We start from the raw sequence: 16,612 nt of genomic DNA, 5'->3' as shown, positions 1-16,612 counted from the left end.
TGAAATATGTAGTCATGCCGTAAATGAAAGCCAAGACGGTCCGCCTCGAGGTTAACTCAGCCGTAAATTGACGAGGGCCTAGCGAACAGGCTCCTTTCAGCGACCTCGGGGGCTCATTAAAGACATCGTATATTGACCGGCGCCCGCGCTGGGCATCGCCAGTCTAGACGCCCACTTGGGCGTTTTCATAATCGGCTGAAAATGTGGTGGCCTTCTGTCACGGGGGACGGGGAAGAGACGAGCTGAAACATTGTTCGTATTGAGCGCCAGTAGAGCGGAAGGCCGTCGCTTGCCAAGACCAGTGCCAAGACCAGGGCGGAGAACTTCCTCCACCCGTTTTAGAAATCTCGACCAAGCTCGAGTCAGCCCAGGGGCCACGAGAGATCAAGGTTACCTGCTGATTCCTTCGCAAAGTTGGTCTTGGCAGAGCGATAAAGACAACGGAGCTTATGGCTAAATTGACACTCGTATAGTTGAGCCATGGAAACGACTCAATCAATCATTTCTAGATGCCTAATTCCTCTGTATTCCACTGCCAGGTAGGTGGACGAAGTTCTGGTCGCACATCCGTCTGTGGAAAAGCCTATAGATAGGCACACGGTCAAGCTCATGTTCCGACCCTCACATTTATGTTCAAGCTGCAAACAGTGCCGCAAGCACCCCCGCCAAAAGCCCAGCTTCTGCAACCATTGACCTCATTGTGGGAGAAGCAGCGGAGGACACGGACGGCGATGTTGCCTGGGTCGCGGAAGAAGATGGCTGCGATAAAGACGGCGTAGGTGATGCTGAGCTCCCATTACCCTCCATGGTGTCAAAGGTAGGATCGTCTGCGTACTGAGCAGAAACACCCGACGAGTTGCTGCAGGCCGATTGCGGTGTCCCTGTCCCCGCGACAAAATTCACATGCATGCACTAAAGAATCAAGGACCATCAGATGAGATAATTCGCCATTCATCCAGTGCACAAACTCGCCATTCAAGACATTGTAAGAAGGAACTCCATACCTGGTAGTGCACACCGTCTTCCGCATCCTGGACGACTTGGAGCAACCCAGTCGATCCCACCCAGGAAGGCGGTACTGTGAGGGCGGGCTGGCAGAAACTATTCAGGCCGAACTCTTCAACAGTTGGAATCAGGACCGTCCAGTTCGGTGCCGATAGCGATGTGCCTAGCAAAGCACGGTAGGCGAAATATGACTGCGCATGAAGGCTTGTCAGACCGACGGCGTCGCCTCCGACGTGGAAATCTGTGATGTTGTCGGAGCTCGAGGGGCTGAAACCGCCACAGGGCGACTGGTCTTCATTGTTGATGTTGTTCCCAAGTGGTGGCGGCGTTAGAATGATGAAGTGAGAAGCACAAAGGGGCAGCAATATGATCGTGAGGAGTGAGGTAACTTTGAGGGTCCTCATGGCTGCCTTTTGACGAGGGGTTTTGATGAACGAGCACACTTCGAGCAGGTAAGAGGAAGTGAAAGAGAAAGAGACAGGGCAGACAACAAAGGGGAAATATGACTGCAGTTTTCGACAGCAGCCATGCCATCGAGACACATGGTGGCCTGCATTGCTATCCGAATAACCGTGGTGCTGGTCTCTTGTGGAAGGGTTGCTGTTTACGAAAACTTGCTCACTTCTCGGTCAACTTCCGGCTTGGTGCTAGCCTCGCAGACTAGCTTCGTTGACGACCACAGCGAATGCATTGATGATAGGCTCAACGACCCATGTGGCTTGCAGACAGACAAGGGAGCGTCGAGTCGTCGAGTTGACAAGCTTCGAGATGGAGTCGCGAGATGAGCTTGAGCAAGATAAGCATGTCGCCCATAAATGCTTCGCATCCTCTCGGGTGACTGCAACAGAGCAGTTTCTCTTCGACAGAAGTCAACCTCGATTGAAACCCTTTTGATTCTGGCAATATGCAGCATTTTGTCTCCTGTCTTGCGTTTGCGACCTTCGTTTCGCTGGTGTCTGCTCACACTCAAATCTGGTATCCCGAGTGGCGGGCAGACTCCTTTGACCTTCCCTTCTCGCAAAGGATATACCCTTGTATGTGAAGACTCAATCCTGTCAGCAGTCGATTTATACTTATCTCTCGACCCTCCAGGTGCTGGCATCTCTGACAATGCAACGACGCCTCGCACAGAGTGGCCCCTGACTGGGGGCTCTCTCAATGTCACTCTCCACGACGCCGCCGCCTACATCTTCATCAATCTCGGTTTTGGGGCCAACTCGTCCGACTTTAACGTCACGCTGTTCTCTGCCCCCCTCAACGAGACGGGACCCGGCAACCTCTGTTTCCCCAAGCTCACATTACCGCCTGGCCTTCCAATCCAGGAGGGGACGCAGGCGTCGATCCAGTTTGCCACTGCTGGCCATAATGGCGAAGGCCTGTACAATGTGGGTGGTGACCACGTTGGTTCCGTCCATCGACCTCTGCTGATTGTTTTCTGGCCAGTGTGCTGACATTACCTTTACCAACAATGCCACTTTGTTGCCCTCGGACCAGTGCCAGAACAGCTCAACCGTGAGCGTTACAACCCTTGGCTCTTGTCCAGTCTCGGCGACGAACTCTAGCTCTGAACCCAGCTCTACCTCGGCGTCGAGCTCATCGGCGGCGAGTATCTTTGCTCCTTCGGCATTGATGGTACTCTGGGCAAGTCTGTTTGTTGTCGTGTGGTAGCCCCTGACGCGAGCACACCTTCACAGTGGAGGGAATGGACGAGTAGTTGGAGATAGGCAGTATGACACAGACAGATGTGAAGGCGGTCCGAACAAACAGATGCACGCGCAGAGCAAGAGAGATGGCCACAGAGCAGATGAAGGGCTGTTGACCAGACATGTCGGGTAATCGGCGAGCATTGAGAATCGACAGAGATGATGAATATCTCGTGACACAGCTCTGAGTAGTGAAATTCCTTGCCACCATTATTGTTGCCTTTTCCCGGTCGACTCGAGTATCTTGCGGGAAGCCATAGCTTATGCGGTCAACAGCACCCGCATCTTATGACTGATCAAGCCACTCGTCGCGGCTGAGTACAAATCACCTCTTAGTCAAGACAACAATACTCGGTATACACAGTATTCCGGCCCCACTTTTGTGGAGTATAAAACCCCCCACGGCATAACCGAGGTTGAGTGGGGGTGATTGGCTTGCCGCGGGTACACTCGATACCATGTTCCCTTTTTTTCGGAGACGCATTGGCAGCAAGGACTGTAGGTAAGTAGTACACCAGTCAAACTATCATTGCTTTCCCCGTGCCATATCTTGCTAACACGCGTGCTCTCAATCGGAAGTGGTGTTCCTGACCCACTCCATGATCGAGAACGTTTGACCAAAAAAAAAATAACAAAAAATACTTGGTCGATCCTGCCAGGCGAAGAGCCTCACCGATTCTCCGCTGCATGGTTATAGAACACAGGTCATTGCTCTAACCAGTCCCTGCCACTCGCTTTCAAGTACTATAGACGAGCATGGGTCCCTCGAGTCAGACCTCAACCTCCAAGTCCTCAACCACCAGCGACTTCCGGTTCATCTCGACCAAGCCCGTCAAGAGACGAGCCACACAGGCTTGTATCCAATGCCGTCACCGCAAGGTCCGCTGTGACTACATCTTCCGCCGTCCGTCGTCTTGTACCAACTGTCGCCTGGACGGGAACGTCTGCGAGGTGCCAAAGAATAACCGTCGCAAGTGAGTGTGTCTCTTGCCTTTGGTGCCAGGATCTCTCAGCTTAAGCCCCAGTCTCAGATCCCATCTTCGCGATGGCTTCTCTCAAGTCACGACGGCCAACCTCCTGGCGCCGGAGGCCGCTGCGACGACACAATGGCATGAAGATCCGTCGCCGCCAGGCGGTCCGGAACCTGAGCTTCAAGATGCTGCCCCTGAGAGAGGTGTGATACCCTGAGTCAAAGGTCGCTCGCTACTCTTTCCCGCCCACTAATCGATCTTTGTAGACACAGTGAATGAGCTGATGCCGGAGCCCGAGATGGGCATCGAACAAAACAATGAATCCATGATGTGGAAAAGCCTGTCAGTCCCGCTGGACCCAACCTCTCAAAAAGACCAGCCTTGCGCGTCTGCAGACGCACCAAACATTGTCCTCCCGCCGTATCTTCGCCCGGTGCCCAGCCATATTGCCAACGAAGACCTTGTCTACCTCGAGAAAAAGAAAGCCTTTGAGATCCCCGCCACCATCCAACGCAACGAGCTGATTCGGTGTTACATCCAGTACGTGCACCCTCTTTTGCCCATCATCGACCTGCGCGATTTCCTGCGCGCCATCGACCAACATGAGCCCAGCGATCCCATCAGCCTGATGTTGCTCCAGGCGGTCATGTTTGCGGGCACCACGTTCATCGACATGACCTACGTCACGGGCTACGAAGACCGACACGCGTACCAAAAGGCGTATTTCCAAAAGGTCAAGACGCTGTACGACCTCGACTACGAGGAGGACCGCGTCACCATGGTTCAGTGTGTCCTCCTGATGACGAACTGGTACGAGAGACCCAGCTACCACAAGGACATATGGCACTGGGTCGGGATTGCCGTGGCCGACGCCAGATCCATCGGGCTCAACTATGAGCCCCAAGCCGGCGCCGGCACCGTCCAGGAGAAGCGCCTCTGGAAGCGGATCTGGTGGAGCTGCTACACGCGCGACCGGCTGGTCTCGACCGGGATGCGGAGGACGATGAGGATCCGCGAAGAAGAGTGCCAGCTCTCGATGCTCGACCTGGCCGACTTTGAAGCGTGCACCTCCCTTTCCGACTTTGAACACATGATCGGGACCGCGTGCGCCGTCGGCGAGGGAGCCACCCACGCGAACCTGGTGCGGCTGTACATCGCGCTGATTGAGCTCTGCAAGATCATCGCCGATGTTTTGACATTGCAGTACGAGGAGCCGTCGCAGAAGATCAAGGGCACTCGCGAAGCCACGTCGAAGCTGATCCCCAAGCCGCGGGCCAGTGCGTTGGAGGTGGAAATGCGCGATCGAGACCTTGAGGCGTGGTACGCAGGGCTACCCGTGGAGATACGGTATTCATTCCTGGAGACACCCGAAGACAGGAAACCCGTCAGCGACCGTCTCGTCTACCTGCACAGCACCGTGGTGGCCAGTGTGTATTTGGGCATCTCCAGCGCGCTGTACCGACCGCAATGTTGGACGCCCGTCACGGAGCACCCGACAGAGATGCGCAAAAAGGCCATGGTCAAGGTCTACGACGCCGCGTGCAAGGTGGCGCAGCTGTACCGAGACGTCGTCGCCCGCAACATGATCGACAGCGTGCCCAACACGAGCGTCGCCGTCCTGCTGCCCGCCTGCGTCGTCCTCCACGCCGATGCCAGCCGCATCACCTCGCCGACGCGGAACCGGTCCCGCCACCTCCTCGAGGAGTGCATCCAGGTCCTCCAGCATCTCAGTCGCACCTTCGCCTCGGCCCGCTTCGCCCTCTGGCTGGCCTCGCAAATGATGCAGAAGATAAATCTGTCCACCCAAATCTCGACAAGTCAGCCCGAACCTCATCCCTCTGACCCGAACGCAGATCAGTCCACGGTGCACCCAGCGCCGCCACAGGACCCGCCACCCGCGACTGCTTGTCACCCGCTGATGGGACCTCCGTTGAGCTTCGAACCCAGCCTCCCACAAGAAGCACCGAATCTCGTCCCAGCGGAGATGATACCAGATGGCGCTCACTTGCCGGTGCTAGAAGAGCAAGGGGAGGACATTGACCAGAGTGATGACTTCTTGCTGAATGGCACATTCTCGCTTCAGGAGATCGAGAACCACATGAACCGTGCGTGGTGGGACCCTATGGTGAATTTTTAAGCCACCGATTTCCTGGCCGGACGGGGAAGCGGCTGTTGGATATGAAGTAGAGAGAGAGAGGCACGGATGGATCGGGCTGATACACGGACTTGATGACCTTTACGTGGACAAACAGTAGAGAAAAGATGGGAAAGATGAAAGGTGGGATTCGGTTGCAACAAAAGCAGGTTAAATCATCCAGGCGATAGAAAGGCACCACATAATTTCGTCTACATACCATGTTTGTTGTATTCTGTCATCTTGTATTTCGGACATCGACAGTGCTCCGTCCCGACGGTTTATTCAGGGTCGAAAATACCCTCAATCCCAAAGAATGGGTCCTGGCCTCCAAATTCAAGTGCCGATCCAAACAGGTCCCACGGGCTCAGGGTACCGTTGATGATCGGCGCTTGATCAGGCATAACTCCATCCATAAAGCTGGGTGTGTCAAGCGGAGCACCATTCGTGTATTGTGGGCGGTTGAGGCCTGTGGGACGGCTTGGCGACGTAGCATTCTCCTTACTAGTCGCTGGCGCAGACGAGGCTCTGACTGCTTGAACAGCTGGCACAATAAGCCTCGCTATGTCGTTGGCAGCCTCGTTGACTTGTCCAAGTTCAGGTAGAATGGTCAGACAAGTGTCCAAGTGCTTCAAGGCTGCTTCGCGTATAGGCCCTTCGGTTGACCTGGCGTCTAGGAGATGGACAAACACAGCGGTACAAATCGTAGCCACGCAGGTCGGCGGGAGTGAACCAGTCAGCTGTTGCTCGTGCAAAGTCTCGTGAATGGTGGTGATCTCGTGGGCAGCTTGCCTGATCGACCTGGTATGTCCCTGGGCATCCAGGGCCTCGATATCGTCGAACCAATCGTCCCCGATCTGTGAGGACTTTGGCCAGTTGGTTGCTGACGCCTCACTCCTGTGTAGCATTACCACGGCCATGAGCTGTGTCAGAAGTAATGTCGACATGGTCATCTGCAACGACCTATCTGCACCTTCGAACAAATTCAAAGCCGCATCATAAGATGTCAGTTCCATGGGGAGCTGAAGACGCCAATCTTTGAGCTCTGACTCGAGCTGCCAAATTCTTGCGTTCCGGCTCTTTTGGCCGCTCGCGACATCGTCATTGGAAGAGGAAAGTTTGAGAATTTGGTAAATAACCAATGCGAGCTTTGCTTTCTCGATGTATGCCATCTCGAGTCGCCGTTGTATCCACGGATCTCTCCGAAGCTTTCCAGTTTCCGGCAGATGTGAATAGTGACTGAGAGAAGCAGTGTTCCCGAATATATCGTGTTGCGGTAGGGGGCTGCGGTAGAGTGATATTCGCGGCGGCCTTCCCAGTGTCAGGCAGATGTCGCACTCTCTTAGAATTAGAGTCCACCAGATCCTCTGGCGCAATACTTGGTCCTTTTTGGGAAGATTCGTATTGCTTCCAGGCTTGTCAATCCTCAGAGTACATGCCTCACTGATCGCAACGCCCATCCAATAAAACGGATCCCTCGAGTGCTCATAGCTAGCCCAGCTACTTAGGAGGATGGATGCCTGGCATGTCACCAGACGGTCCGTCTCGACGTCCATATCAAATAAGACCTAAATGCAGCATCAGGTTCCACTGTCAGAATGGGGCTTATTGTGAGATGCGAACCTTGGCTCTGGTGTAACACTGTTTTCTCGCAGCAACTTTAGACTCAAAACCGTGGCTAAGGATTGTCTGTACATCCACAGCGGCTAAGCCAGCACACATAACTGCATGATATAGAAGTGGAGATATCTTCTTCTCCACATCCGAAAAAAGAGCGGCAACAAATTCTTCGAGGTCAATGACCGGGACCAATGGATGAATGAACTCTGCGTATCGACGCATGATGGTTTTGCATAAATCTGCGGACAGAAACGTGAAGCATCCACGTGCTTGTAAGTATCGCAAATCGTCCTGGTCTAGATGTGATGGAAGAAATTTGATAAATCGAGGAAGACGGGACCTTGGAAGAGTTTCGGCTGTGTCAGTGGCATGATTGGGGGAAGCGGTTGGCGAGGTCTGAGCAGCATATTCGAGCTCGACAGACATTCCACTTGATAAAACTGTTCCGTGGACACTATCTAGAGACTTTCTCTCGTCGTCCCCAAATATGTCATGGTAGACGCCTGTAGAAATCTGACCTGCATTTGGATCTATCGGAGCAAGACTTATCGGTGCCGTCAGAGGCATGCTGGATGTGCTATATACAACTCTATTCTCAGGTTAGCCAGGAATTCTAATCTATGGAAAGCATGATACATTACCTGCGGCGATTGTTCTGTGGCAACTCGCAGACTATGCCATCTAGTCGACAGTTTGTACATGATCCAGGTGACTTCAACACATAGTCGCAACGGACTTTTCGCTTCCGGCACTGAGTACATGCTTGGGAGGCTCTCTTTTTCACAGGCCTGGTTCGGACAAATCGGCCATCTGCAGGAGCCTTGTTGTTAGAGGCCATCGAGTGGGACAATATAGAAAGGCCGATAGATGAGCGGGAAATTTCCGACAGATGCTCAAAGTCGCGTTCGGCTGTCGTAAAGAAAAGAGGAGCTATAATTGATGGCGATAGTGACCGTCAGAGGTGGACAGCAGAAGGTGACGAGTGTACCTAGGCATTTATCGAACCATTAGCCCTGCCCAGAATTGGTAAGTCATGGTCTCGGCGCAAATGATGTTGTTTCGCTGCAGAGAGCGAATCCCTTCCCCGTCGTGGGGAACCTGCCCGTGGGCAACCCCCTCTTGCTCGGTCTGGGGGACGAGAAGGGTATGCTACCGCGGTTAACTGCCTCGGGATCGACGCGCACGTCATTTCAAAGAACACCAAGCAGAGTTCAAATTCCATTCCGAAATAATCAGCAGGAGAACAAGCCTTGCGGGAGCCTTGTGAAGGGCAAATGGCCCCAAGTGCTGCCCTTCCGATGTGAGGGCTAGGTTGCGCATATCAGGTTATGGACGAGCAAAGAGCGAAGAGCTTCTCGAGTTTTTGCTTGAATAGACGGCATGAGGCGAGATTGAGAAACCTTTGGGAGCAGGGAATCTAGTTGTTCAATCTAGTCTTTCTCTGGAGTTCGTTTAATCGGCGGAGGATTTCCTTTTCCTGCTCTAGACAATGAGGTTAATCGGCTTGCGCAGCCTTACGCGAGGTTGAGGCTGTAACTGCGTCCTTGGCTGCAGCTGAACTTGATTGGCCGGGACCGATATGAAGGACTGATCTCCATGTCCGAAGAGGTAGCATCTGTAACACCGGTGGTTCAGTCATCTCATACAAGGCAGCTCGCTCTCAACATCATCATCAGTATCAGAAGAATTGTGCAGAAGGAACGATATCGTCGGTGAAGTCTGTCATAGTTGGTTGGATTTGGTACTCCTGGTTTGGAACTCACGTGGCAGGAGTAGCGAAGGGGGTGGAGTCGCATTTTGTGCGCCCCAATTGCACCCACTGCGCAGACCAGAATGACTCAGTTGCACCACCATCACCATCCATAATAACGTTTGTTCTCCTCTCCCTGCTGAATGTTATTCTTTGGGCACTTCCAGGGACCAGTCTCTAAATCCGTCCGAGAGTCTGTAGCCCCGTAGCCTTTCGGCAATGGTTGATTCAAAGTCAGCTGCACCCAGCGCGGCCACCAGTCTAAATCCAGAGGCAGCCTCTTTTACCATGCCCGCCAACAATGGAGAGACCACTCTCAATGGTACCACCCAAAGTATTCAGCCGGCGGCGGCGATGAATGGGAATGACCAGACGAAAGATTCCAAAAAATCCAAGCCGCGGCCCGAGAGTGCACCTCGAACTACCACAGAACAAAACGTGGCCGAAGCAGGAGCAGGAGCAAAATTGACTGGCGCGCAGTTGAAAAAACAGAAGGCGTCTGAAAAGGCGGCAAGAAGGGCTGAAAAGGTTGCTGAAAAGGGAGCACAAGCCGTAGCCCAGGCACAAGGGCAGACCGCAGCGTCAGGAGCAAAATCAGAAACGCAAAGACGACCATCAACAACGAAGAGAGAAAGTGACACAGGTCCACATCATAAACGGACACCCTCAGGCAAGGCTTTACCTATCCGCGGTGCGATCCAACAACAGCAACAACCGCCTCATGGCTCCGCGGTTCCGGAGAAAGAGAAGCGTCAGGACCTCAAACGCGTATCAATGTTCTCTCACCTGTACCCAAAGGAAAAGAAAGCCACGTTGTCCGGAGCTGGTCGAGAAATACATCCCGCTGTGATATCGCTAGGATTACAGCTCCGCGACTTTGTGATCTGCGGCGGCAATGCACGTTGTGTAGCGACTCTTCTTGCTTTCAAAAAGGTTATCCAAACATATACCACTCCTGCAGGTGTGGCGCTCTCTCGACATCTACTCACCCATCTCAATCACCAGATTGCATATCTACGCAATGCGCGTCCATTGAGCATGAGCCAGGGGAACAGCATTCGATGGCTGAAGAACTTGATCTCCACGCAACCGGTTGAGGCCACCGATAGCGAAGCGAAACAAAGTATATGTCGTGCCATCGACTTGTTCATCCGCGAGAGGATCACGCTAGCAGATGAGGTGATTGCGCGAGAAGCCAGTTCGCGGATTCAAGATGGAGACGTGATTTTGACATACGGGAAGAGCAGTATCGTTGAGAAAACACTCCTCACCGCGCATCAGCAGGGAAAGAACTTTCACATCATTGTCGTCGACTCGAGACCTATGTTCGAAGGCAAGAATCATGCCCAAAGCCTCATACGTGCGGGTCTCCAGGTCCACTATACTCTCCTATCTGGCCTAGCAGATGTGCTTGATAACCGATCTCAATCTGTCACTAAATGCTTCCTGGGTGCCTCCGCGATGCTAGGCAACGGCAAGCTGCTCTCTCGCGCGGGTTCCGCCATCGTTGCTATGATGGCCAAGGAATCGACCAAGAATAAAAGCCGGAACGTCCCTGTTATTGTCTTGTGCGAGACTGTCAAATTTACAGCGAAGGCTGCGCTCGACAGTATCATTATGAATGAACTGGGCGAGCCAGATGCTTTGGTGGAAAGTGCCGAAGCGGAGGTCCTGTCGTCAACCAAGCCAGCTACAGAGGCCAGTGTTGCAGGAAAAGGCGCCAACAAAAAGTCGAATCAGCAAAAGGACAAGAAGGATGAAGACGATGGGGATGAGAAGAGCGGCTCGTCGAATACTCGGGGGTTGGAGGATTGGAGGGATCAACCAAATCTGTTCCTACTGAATCTTATGTACGATGTAACACCGGCGGAATTTCTGGATCTTGTGGTGTGTGAACTGGGCAGTCTGCCGCCTCAGGCTGTGCCGGTGGTGAACGGTGTGCATGGGGACGACCAAACGCTGGCTTAATGGGTGCGGAGGAAGATTTCTTCTCCCTTTTCAGGGTTTCTGTGTGAATACGATGAAACACTTGGTAATGAGAGCATGACGGTCCTCAAAACTCAGACCAGCCCTGTCCTTCAAATGGCTCGGCAACGGATGAATGTGATGTCTCTAGTATCAAGAATCCAGCAATGCATCCAAGCCCAAACTTGGCGATTGGTAGCTTCATAAACAGCTCGATCCAACGACGGGAGTTACGGCAACAATCACCAATAGGAAAGGTCATGACAATGGACGGCAAAGAGGGGGCGGTTGGCAGAGAATTGACATACACGAGTCTGTTTTCCACCGTCTAGCGCACCCTACTACTACATACGGTATGTATGTAGCCTTGTCTTTCCGCAGAATCCCACAGCAAAAAAGAAAGCCATAGTCATGACTCCGTTGAGGGGCACACAAAAAAACCACTTGTCGTCGCCTTTTCTTTTTTATCGGTCCAGCTAGAAGATTCTCGTCCATCGCGCACTCTTGTGAGGATGTGGCCGTCGTTCCAGCATGTTCATCACCCCTGACTCCTGCTCTCTAACCACCCACTGTGCTCTCCCACCATGTTGCAAGTATTCACCGAACCCCGTTCCGTTCGTTGAGGTCCGTCATATTGATTGATTTCAATCCAGTCAATAAATTCCGCTGTCGTTGACGAAGGATTTACCGGTGCTATTCGTGGAGAGTTTCACCCATGTCAGCCAAACATTCTGGAGGATTCGTTGTCGCAGAACGACTCGTAGTAGTCCTCCGCATGTTTGTAACATACCTTGATGAAACCGATATCCTGGCTCTTTTCCCGGAAGCATTGACGGCAGATGTTGAGGCCGTATTTGCGGATCAGACCGGCTTTGTGGGTGCAGACGCGGCTGTGGAACACGGAAAAGTCAGCACATCACCTTCTCTCGTGTATAGTAGTTCTCTTTACAGCTCCTCGAGCGGGGTTATTGGTCGCATTGAGCTGGGAGGGCATCGTTTGTAAACTGGGCTCCTCCTCGTTTGGCATTCCAACATCCTCCGAGGATAATATCATTGATTTAACCGCAAAAGGGCACATCGACTCCAGCCCCCAAATCCACCTCTTCTCAAAAGGCACCGAACCGCACACATCTTCTTGTTGGGGATGTAGAATGAGTGGAAGACACGTACCAGCCGCGAGCACCCTTGCCGAAGGTTCGGGGTCGGGAGTACCAGACGCTTTCGTGAGACATGGTTGCGGTTTTCTTTTCGTGGAGCGTCGAAGAAGGGACTGTTTCGTCGGGGCTTCTGGACGAGAAAATTGTCAGGACTTCTCTCGCAGGTGCACAGAGCTCGAGGCAGGGGTGATCAATCTAATCGACCGTGCGATGATCGTAGTGCCTGAATAAATTTCGAGTGCAGGGAGACTTACCGTTCAAGCTGGCTGCAACTGGTGGTTTGGCGTATTGCAAGTACCCTGCGAAGGTGGAAGTTGTAAAGTTCTCGATCGCAATTCAGAATGTGGGTTCCACAACGCCAAGATAATCTGGGTCACGTGAAATGAAATGTCGAGGTCCATGTTGATTGGTCAATGGATAGCATTGCTTCTTGCCCGAGACTAGATATCGACAGGCCATCCCAAAGCCATTCAAGGTATGTCTTTGATCCCATTGTGCCGGCTAATACCAACATCTTCTTGTCTGTTGGAGCAGCTACCAGGCATTGTTGAGCTAACAACCGTGGCTGGAAAGTGAGCCCCTCCAAGAGAACATACAAGTATGCCAGTCAATCTTGACGCTATTGCACCTCCGCACTGACTGCAGCATTTCCCTGTGCGATTCGTCCTGATTTAGCGACCAAAATGGGTGGTACCTCTTCATTGGCCCTGTTTCTCCAGCGTGGATGACTCTCTACATGACAGCTCGGCATTAATTAGGACCTATGGAGAGACATGCTCGTCTCAAGTCAACCGACGTCCATCACATACGCCGAGTAATACACGTTCAAGATCTTTGAACTTCAAAACCAAAACGGCCGTAGCCCTATAAATCCGCTACATCAGCGCAATTATCATGCCAGGCCTCAGAGTCGCGTTCACGGGTGGTTCAGGCAAAGTAGGTCGGCATGTAATCAAAGAGCTCCTTCGGTATGGCCACCAAGTCATCAACCTTGATCTCGTCGACCTTGCATCTTTGTCCAAGGACTTCCCCGAGCTGCAAGATGTCCACACCACAAAATGCGACCTCACCGACAGCGGCCAGGTATTTAGCAGTCTCGTCACGCACATGAAACTGGGCGAGCCGTTCCCCGCAGAAGCACCTCGACCTCCTGACGCGGTGATCCACTTTGCTGGGATCAATAAGCCGATGATTGTCTCTGACGGGGAGACATTTCGGATAAATACTATGGGCACCCACAATATGGTCGAAGCGGCTTGTAAGCTGGGGATCAAGAAGATCATCATTGCGAGCAGTATCGCCGTCTATGGCGTGTCATTCGGCCAAGGTAATTTGGAGTATGCTTCATTTCCCGTCACAGAGGAGGCGGACTGCAATCCAACCGACCCCTATGCGCTGTCGAAATTGTGCGGCGAACGGATTGCGAGGGGCTACGCTACGAAATTTGGCACGGATATCTACTGCCTGAGAATAGGGAGGGTGTTTGAACCGGATGGATACGATAGCGATATGTTCGAGGGCTACGTCCAGGAGCCGGAGAAGTGGTTTCAACATGGCTGGTCCTATACTGATGCGAGAGATCTGGGCCAAATGTGCCACCGCGGGCTTGTGACGTCCGGTCTCGGCTTTCAGATCTTCAACGCCGTCAACGACACCATCACCAACTTCACCGACGATGCAGGCCGACTCCTGAAGCGTTGGTATCCGCACGTTCCGCATACGAGAGTGGTGGCGGGGAAAGAAGCCCCCATTACCAACGAGAAACTTCGGCGACTGTTGGGCTTTGAAGAGGAATATGATTGGAGAGGGTAGCTTTGAGTAGAGCAGGCAGGCTTGCTGCTGGTCTTGGGTCGCTTGCATGGTCTCGTCCGGGGATTCGCTGGGGATTGTCCTTGAAGAGCAGCGGTCACAGAGCAAGCAATTTACTCTCGCACATCAACTGAGCATCATTTCCCAGTCTAGTTGTTTTTCCCCGCTCCAAATTGTAGTCCTTGTTCCACCCGAGAAATTGACAGAACTCAGGAGTCACACTGTTGCTTAGCGATGGACTATTCATACAAGTAGTCAACTATCAAAACATCAGAGTAGGAATCTACCAGTCTTGCAAAAAGCATAGCGCCACTCTACCAAACGGGGATAGAGATGTAGCAATGTCAATGTCAAATGTCAAATGTCATTAAATGGCTATCCAACAGACTTCAACCGCCCACCAAAAAAAATTCAACGCCGCCATGCATGTTCATAAACCAATCCCGCCCGCCCGTGCGTTGGTACAAGTATATCTCCAAATCCAATGCAGATGAATGATGGTGTACAATTACATGGGTTCCCTGAGTAGGGAGGTTCCGAGTTGGGCGAGAGATCGGGGTGTTGTATTACCCCTACAAGCCCCTGGCACAGCCGTCGGCGATGTGGATGTGCAGGGGACCCCTACACGTGTAGTTCCTCGGGAAGGCGTCTGCAATCCACCAGATCTGCCAGCTGTGAATGGCGGCGAGGGCGCCCGCATTGTCCTCGCACGCGTAGAAGAAGTTGCGGCCGTGGTTCTGCAGCGCGCCGTTCCAGTTGAAGCTGAACTCGTTGGTGCGGACGCCCGCGGGCGGCGAGCCGTGCGGCGTGCTGAAGCCCACGGGCCGCGACTGTCGCGGCACCACGTACATCTGCTGCCAGCCGGTCGGGCTGGCGTGGATGGACTGGAAGGTGAGGGTGTCGACGCCGTTCCGGCCGCCAGAGACGATCAGCGGTTCCGAATAGGACTGGTACTTGATCTGGCCGATGTAGGCGGAGCTGTTGGCGTAGAACAGGCTGTAGGACTGGAGGTCGTTCATGTTGAAGCGACCACCCCCGATGGCGAGGTCATAGACCGCCGCGTCGCGGGGCTCAATGTCGCTAGTTTCGGAGGTTTCGATGGGCGCGGCCATCGCGAGGCCGAGAAGGGTGGCTGCCGCGGCGAGAACGATGGTTGGTTTCATTGCGAACGATTGGCGAGAGTTGTTAACGAGGTGGTCACTGGAGGTATTCTCAGTGTAGAGCTGGACTGTGTGGGTAAATCTTGTGGAATGTATTGTGTATGGGTAGAGCATGGACATGGTGTCTGGGCACAACACAACTTTATATGCAAGTACGATAAAACAAGCTGCGTGATATGCATAGGCTGATCTGCTGACAAGCACTGACCTGACCTTTTTCAGCATGTGAGCTAGAGAATGGGAGATCTAAAACATGGGGAATCAGAGTCTTGGGATTTAACCAGAGGATCCTTGAAGCAGGGTTTGCCCTAGGCGAAGTATTCCCGCTTTGGCGAGAAGTGACTTGTCCGACATCGTGCAATGACCTCTCACAGCGCAGCAAGTACTTGAAAAGGTACTTGTTAGACGGGTAAGGCGATGATGGTATGAGGTGTTGGAGAAGAGCCGTGGCTGAGCACTGTTCGATCATACCGGCATAACACCACACAGCCTTGTCTCAAGATCAAGTGCTTTTTGGGGCGAGTATTGCGGGTGGAATTTCTCCAAGTCATCATGGCCATTCAGAGTAACCATATTCCAAAGGTGTAGAATGGGAGATGGTAAGAAAGAAAATGGAATTCATACTCCGGATCGACAGGAGCTTTTTCTTGGACTGAAAATCTCTCAAAGCAACCAATTCGGAGGTGAGTAAGTCGTGATGAGGCACAAGCCGCGAGGAAGCTGGCGGAAGCTGTGGACCGAACTGCGGGGATCACTAGTCTGTTTTAGGGAGGCTAGTCTGTTATAGGAAAGGTGTAATATCGCAAAGCACAAAAGTCGCGCCATAATCGAACCACTTCCTCTCCATCCTCCAATAAGACGCCCCCATTTCTTTTTTCTTGACAGCATACCAAGGATCGTACGTGGTGCCACTGTCTATGTACACGTTAACTTGTACAAGTAATGGGTGCATTGCCCCTTCACAGCACCCGAAATCATGTCCTTGGGCTGTTGTCTCGGGGTCATGTCCTCCAGCCACCCGCACTGGTGTCCTGCGTTGATTTGTACTTGGCTTACACTTGGCCTTTTACCACATTATCGTGAAGATCACGCGACCTACAAGTAGGGCATCTTTCCAACAACCTCAGAGCCGTGGACTTTTCTTCGCACGGTGCTTTTAATGGCCTAGATCGCACATGATCCCACTGCTTCTGCTCGTTTGCTAGTCAATATTCAACCGAGCTGCCCAACGTACACTGTTTACGCCAAAAGCACTTTACTTTTTAGTCTGCTGTTATTCCAGCCCAAGTCAACACACTTCCGAGAGACCACTGCTCAAATTTGCCAAATCATAGTCAC

General features: G+C 52.7%; 8 protein-coding genes across 8 annotated transcripts; 4 read left to right on the top strand and 4 right to left on the bottom strand.

Moving 5' to 3' along the window:
• Positions 1 to 633: 633 nt before the first annotated feature.
• Z517_01717 (uncharacterized protein) lies at positions 634 to 1,409 on the bottom strand (the record flags this gene model as incomplete). Its single annotated transcript, XM_013434675.1, has 2 exons — positions 634 to 912; positions 1,005 to 1,409. 2 exons carry the CDS (start codon positions 1,407 to 1,409, stop codon positions 634 to 636), a joined length of 684 nt encoding a protein of 227 aa, XP_013290129.1.
• Positions 1,410 to 1,909: 500 nt separating this feature from the next.
• Positions 1,910 to 2,673, top strand: Z517_01716 (uncharacterized protein; the record flags this gene model as incomplete). Its single annotated transcript, XM_013434674.1, has 3 exons — positions 1,910 to 2,039; positions 2,098 to 2,390; positions 2,449 to 2,673. 3 exons carry the CDS (start codon positions 1,910 to 1,912, stop codon positions 2,671 to 2,673), a joined length of 648 nt encoding a protein of 215 aa, XP_013290128.1.
• Positions 2,674 to 3,977: 1,304 nt separating this feature from the next.
• On the top strand, positions 3,978 to 5,816 carry Z517_01715 (uncharacterized protein; the record flags this gene model as incomplete). Its single annotated transcript, XM_013434673.1, has 1 exon — positions 3,978 to 5,816. One exon carries the CDS (start codon positions 3,978 to 3,980, stop codon positions 5,814 to 5,816), a length of 1,839 nt encoding a protein of 612 aa, XP_013290127.1.
• A 278-nt stretch (positions 5,817 to 6,094) lies between these two features.
• Positions 6,095 to 8,000, bottom strand: Z517_01714 (uncharacterized protein; the record flags this gene model as incomplete). The annotated part of the gene is made up of 2 exons (XM_013434672.1): positions 6,095 to 7,381; positions 7,437 to 8,000. 2 exons carry the CDS (start codon positions 7,998 to 8,000, stop codon positions 6,095 to 6,097), a joined length of 1,851 nt encoding a protein of 616 aa, XP_013290126.1.
• Positions 8,001 to 9,402: 1,402 nt separating this feature from the next.
• Positions 9,403 to 11,151, top strand: Z517_01713 (uncharacterized protein; the record flags this gene model as incomplete). The annotated part of the gene is made up of 1 exon (XM_013434671.1): positions 9,403 to 11,151. One exon carries the CDS (start codon positions 9,403 to 9,405, stop codon positions 11,149 to 11,151), a length of 1,749 nt encoding a protein of 582 aa, XP_013290125.1.
• Positions 11,152 to 11,801: 650 nt separating this feature from the next.
• On the bottom strand, positions 11,802 to 12,380 carry Z517_01712 (40S ribosomal protein S29; the record flags this gene model as incomplete). Its single annotated transcript, XM_013434670.1, has 3 exons — positions 11,802 to 11,879; positions 11,939 to 12,038; positions 12,319 to 12,380. 3 exons carry the CDS (start codon positions 12,378 to 12,380, stop codon positions 11,802 to 11,804), a joined length of 240 nt encoding a protein of 79 aa, XP_013290124.1.
• An 819-nt stretch (positions 12,381 to 13,199) lies between these two features.
• On the top strand, positions 13,200 to 14,117 carry Z517_01711 (uncharacterized protein; the record flags this gene model as incomplete). Its single annotated transcript, XM_013434669.1, has 1 exon — positions 13,200 to 14,117. One exon carries the CDS (start codon positions 13,200 to 13,202, stop codon positions 14,115 to 14,117), a length of 918 nt encoding a protein of 305 aa, XP_013290123.1.
• Positions 14,118 to 14,686: 569 nt separating this feature from the next.
• Positions 14,687 to 15,394, bottom strand: Z517_01710 (uncharacterized protein; the record flags this gene model as incomplete). The annotated part of the gene is made up of 1 exon (XM_013434668.1): positions 14,687 to 15,394. The coding sequence occupies one exon, from the start codon at positions 15,392 to 15,394 to the stop codon at positions 14,687 to 14,689; it is 708 nt and encodes a 235-aa protein (XP_013290122.1).
• Positions 15,395 to 16,612: the final 1,218 nt, after the last annotated feature.

The sequence above is a fragment of the Fonsecaea pedrosoi genome, assembly GCF_000835455.1.
Source record: "Fonsecaea pedrosoi CBS 271.37 unplaced genomic scaffold supercont1.1, whole genome shotgun sequence".
Classification (NCBI taxonomy): domain Eukaryota; kingdom Fungi; phylum Ascomycota; class Eurotiomycetes; order Chaetothyriales; family Herpotrichiellaceae; genus Fonsecaea; species Fonsecaea pedrosoi.
The sequence above is the reverse complement of the archived record's forward strand: the minus strand, read 5'-3'. Positions and strand labels throughout refer to the sequence as shown.